At 38.1% G+C, this 4,704-nt stretch overlaps 1 protein-coding gene across 1 annotated transcript in view; it reads right to left on the bottom strand.

Annotated features, from left to right (window-relative positions):
* The window catches only part of abhd14a (abhydrolase domain containing 14A), a 37,160-nt gene extending 33,983 nt beyond the window's left edge, over positions 1–3,177 (bottom strand). The window contains exons 1-3 of the mRNA XM_062051894.1: positions 2,743–3,177; positions 931–1,211; positions 720–835 (exon numbers count right to left, since the gene is read on the bottom strand). Coding sequence (XP_061907878.1) covers positions 720–835; positions 931–1,193 — 379 coding nt within the window. The 5' untranslated portion in view covers positions 1,194–1,211; positions 2,743–3,177. The remainder of the gene's footprint in view (positions 1–719; positions 836–930; positions 1,212–2,742) is intronic.
* Positions 3,178–4,704: the final 1,527 nt, after the last annotated feature.

Genomic DNA, 4,704 nt, shown 5'->3' on the forward strand with positions numbered 1-4,704 from the left:
GGACCGTAGATGGTGAAATCTCTAAATTCCTTGCAATAGCTGGTTGAGAAAGGTTTTTCTTCAACTGTTCAACAATTTGCTCACGCATTTGTTGACAAAGTGGTGACCCTCGCCCCATCCTTGTTTGTGAATGACTGAGCATTTCATGGAATCTACTTTTATACCAAATCATGGCACCCACCTGTTCCCAATTTGCCTGTTCACCTGTGGGATGTTCCAAATAAGTGTTTGATGAGCATTCCTCAACTTTATCAGTATTTATTGCCACCTTTCCCAACTTCTTTGTCACGTGTTGCTGGCATCAAATTCTAAAGTTAATGATTATTTTCAACAACAACAAAAAAAAGTTTATCAGTTTGAACATCAAATATGTTGTCTTTGTAGCATATTCAACTGAATATGGGTTGAAAATGATTTGCAAACCATTGTATTCCATTTATATTGACATCTAACACAATTTCCCAACTCATATGGAAACAGGGTTTGTATATATATATATATATATATATATATATATATATATATATATATATATATATATATATATATATATATATATATATATATATATATATATACATATACATATACATATATATATATATATATATATATATATATATATATATATATATATATATATATATATACATGCTCTAGTCCTTTTTTTTTTAAATCAATCTACTTTCCAGTTGACTACTTCTATTAGTGAGTTGTACCTGGCAGGTCCATGGCTAAAGCATGATATCCATTACTTGCGAGCAGGGCCATGGTGCCAAGATCTTCCCAGGTTTTAGAGGTGAAAGCCTGCCCATGCAGAAGTACTACTTGTAACCTGCAATGAGATACATTGCCATCACGCTTCAGGATAATGCGACACAAGAATAGGTATCAATCCGTCCAAGTTTACAAACGTGTTGTTCCAGTTACCTGGGCAGTATCTGGCGTCCAGCCGAGTCCAGGGGTAAAGCTTCTCGGAAGAAGAGTGGCGGGTCTCCAGGAAGCTGTCCGGTGTGAACTGACACATTGAGGTTGGGAAGCGCAGGGGGAGAAGTGGCCAAGAAGACAGGTTTTTGTGCGTCGGGGGATGGCTCCATGATGCCCTGACGTATGGACGGCAGCAGCAGGTACAGCAGGACAGTGGCCAGCAACACCAGGCCCAGAACCACCACACGATTACGCAGGAAATTCATTTACGCGACAGGAACGATCTAGAAAGAACCAGAACTTGATGCGATGCCTGAAAATCGTCATTTATTTATTACATTTTTTTCGTATACATTAGTACACCATTTAGACTTTCCAAAAATATATTATTTTAGAAATAACAAAATATGATAACCTCAGAGAAGCCACTCTAAAGTTGTGTATTTGGTTATAGATAGTAGGAATGTCTCTAGCCGATATTGATATCGATATCAGCAAAAAAAGCAAGTATCAGATTATATAAACTTGCATCTAAATTCTCTAATATAAGATACGATACAAGCAGTCCTACTTGTGCAACATTCAACATCTAAATGTTCTCTAATAAATACACAAGGTTGGTCTTTTCATCTATTCTAGTCAAGTCATTTACAAATGGTAAACATGGTAGGCTATAGGCTACGAGGAGCTAGCAGCTACACAACAACTTAGCACACAATAACACACGATATACGTAGTAAGTGTCCTTAAATGAACAATATTGCAGTCTAAAACAGCACATTTGTCAATGTAAACAAGTACCAATTATGGTTGCATATTACTTACAGATTCAAAGCTTCCAAGGCAGAAGTGTGTTAGAAAACATCCAGTAACAAATGTGTCCGCATTATTAAACTTACTGTGTCATGAGTTGAACTTAATGAATTATTGTGGCCACAAGTTGTCTCCACTCCAAAGCAACCAAAAAACAGCATACGTTTATTCCAGACTGTTGATAATAAATTGTTTTTTCATATTGTTCTGTTTGATTACTTTCATATCATCAAACCTTTTTTAAAATTTCACACTACAAAATATATGATTCCTGCTGATATCGTATCAGATCAGTATAGTTATAGACCAATATTCAAATCTTAAAAAGATTTAAAAAGTTGTGTCAGGAGTATTTTGTAATCCAACAATATTAAATCCATACAGAGGAGGGATTATGTCGATTCTGATTCGGATTCTGATGTATTTAATTTATAAAGCATCTTTGAGAAAGCTTCATTTGAGCATCTGATTGCCATTGGTAATCAAATTATGGTCTACCATTTTACTATTGCATTTATCAGGAAGTTAGCTATGAAGACTATACATCTTTAGAGACATACATTAAAACCTTTTACAATATAATGGTGTATTCTATTTGTACAGCCCAGTGGTTCACAAAGAAGACATTATAAAAAAATACTTTAAATACATTTTCTTCCGGGAACTCTGCTAATGTCTTGAAAGACTGCACCACAGTTAAGAGTTAATTGTATTTTGCGTAAAAAAAATGTAACCAAACTAGAGGAAGAATAATGGAGCTCTCGTTTTTGATGCAGTGCAGTTGTAGACCCCTGCAAACTGCAACCATGTAATAATTGCTCGAGTGGACTATGTGACTATATTTTTTTGCAACAACATCGTTGGAAGCCTTCCTAGACCAGGCAAAATAATCAAAACCGAAAAGTGAAAGCTATAACACTAGCTTGATATGCTACGTCTTTTAAACCGGACGCTGTTGCTATTTGGGAACACAGAAATGAATTAAGAAACACGAAGACATACCGTAACAGAAGACACTGAAGGACAATTCTACGAATACAAATACTTCGTTGTTTTCTCTGTCGTCATCTCTTCTTTTTTCCCTCCTGGTGTGCTCGATAAAAGAGAAGCCTGGACGTTGGCGTCGGCTATCTTGTGTATGCAATGCAGACAACGTTCCGTTAGCCGACCAATACTCGACGTCTACTCGATATTGTTACACACGACACGTCTGTGGAGCTAATCTACATCAAAATAATCTGCTGTAGCAGCTAAGACAGGAACAACGACACACGTCAACTGGTTCCACCGGTAATACGGGTAGGGTATGTGCTAAATTATTATTGCTTGTCGGACTCAATTACGGGATGCACATAACAAACCGCCAAGCCAACACCATCATTTCCGGTTTATATTTATTTATTGCTGGGCTGTTAATGACGTCACGTCCGGCTCACGTTCCGCCCAATGAATACTGGCGGTGGTTAAAGGCCTACTGAAATGAATTTTTTTTATTTAAACGGGGATAGCAGATCTATTCTATGTGTCATACTTGATCATTTCGCGATATTGCCATATTTTTGCTGAAAGGATTTAGTATAGAACAACGACGATAAAGATTGCAACTTTTGGTATCTGATAAAAAAAAGGCTTGCCCCTACCGGAAGTAGCGTGACGTACTCAGTTGAACATATACGCAAAGTTCCCTATTGTTTACAATGATGGCCGCATGAAGTGAGAGAGATTCGGACCGAGAAAGCGACAATTTCCCCATTAATTTGAGCGAGGATGAAAGATTTGTGGATGAGTAAAGTGCAAGTGAAGGACTAGTGGGGAGTTGAAGCTATTCAGATAGGGAAGATGCTGTGAGAGCCGGGGGTGACCTGATATTCAGCTGGGAATGACTACAACAGTAAATAAACACAAGACATATATATACTCTATTAGCCACAACACAACCAGGCTTATATTTAATATGCCACAAATTAATCCTGCATAAAAACACCTGCGTGTTTGTTACGCTAGCTCCTAGCTCCTCTGCTAGCTCCTAGCTCCATAGAACACGCCAATACAATTCAAACACCTGATCAACACACACAATCACTCAGCCCAAAAGACCGTTCACCTAACCCAAGGTTCATAAAGCTTATATATTTTTAAAAAGTTACGTACGTGACGCGCACATACGGTCAAGCTCTCAAATGTTTAGCAGCCAAGGCTGCATACTCACGGTACCTGATATTCAGCTGGGAATGACTACAACAGTAAATAAACACAAGACATATATATACTCTATTAGCCACAACACAACCAGTCTTATATTTAATATGCCACAAATTAATCCTGCATAAAAACACCTGCGTGTTTGTTTTGCTAGCTCCTAGCTCCTATGCTAGCTCCTAGCTCCATAGAACACGCCAATACAATTCAAACACCTGATCAACACACACAATCACTCAGCCCAAAAGACCGTTCACCTAACCCAAGGTTCATAAAGCTTATATATTTTTAAAAAGTTACGTACATACGCAAAAAAAAGTTGCGCACATACGGTCAAGCGATCAAATGTTTAGAAGCCAAAGCTGCATACTCACGGTAGCACGTCTGCGTCTTTGTCATCCAAATCAAAGTAATCCTGGTAAGAGTCTGTGTTGTCCCAGTTCTCTACAGGCGTCTGTGTATCGAAGTCAAAAGTCCTCCTGGTTAGAGTCTCTGTTATCCGAGTTCTTCCATCTTGACTGCATCTTTCGGGAATGTAAACAAAGAAGCGCCGGCTGTGTACTGTTGTGGCTGACTACGTTCGAAAAATACGTCCATTTCGCACCGACAACTTTCTTCTTTGCTTGCTCAGCTTCCTTCTCCATAATGCAATGAACATGATTGAAACAGATTCACGAACACAGATGTCCAGAATACTGTGGAATTAAGAAATGAAAACAGAGCTTTTTCGTATTGGCTTCAATGTGGAAGGCATACCCGTGTTCG

Source organism: Entelurus aequoreus, linkage group LG01 (genome assembly GCF_033978785.1).
Source record: "Entelurus aequoreus isolate RoL-2023_Sb linkage group LG01, RoL_Eaeq_v1.1, whole genome shotgun sequence".
Lineage (NCBI taxonomy): Eukaryota > Metazoa > Chordata > Actinopteri > Syngnathiformes > Syngnathidae > Entelurus > Entelurus aequoreus.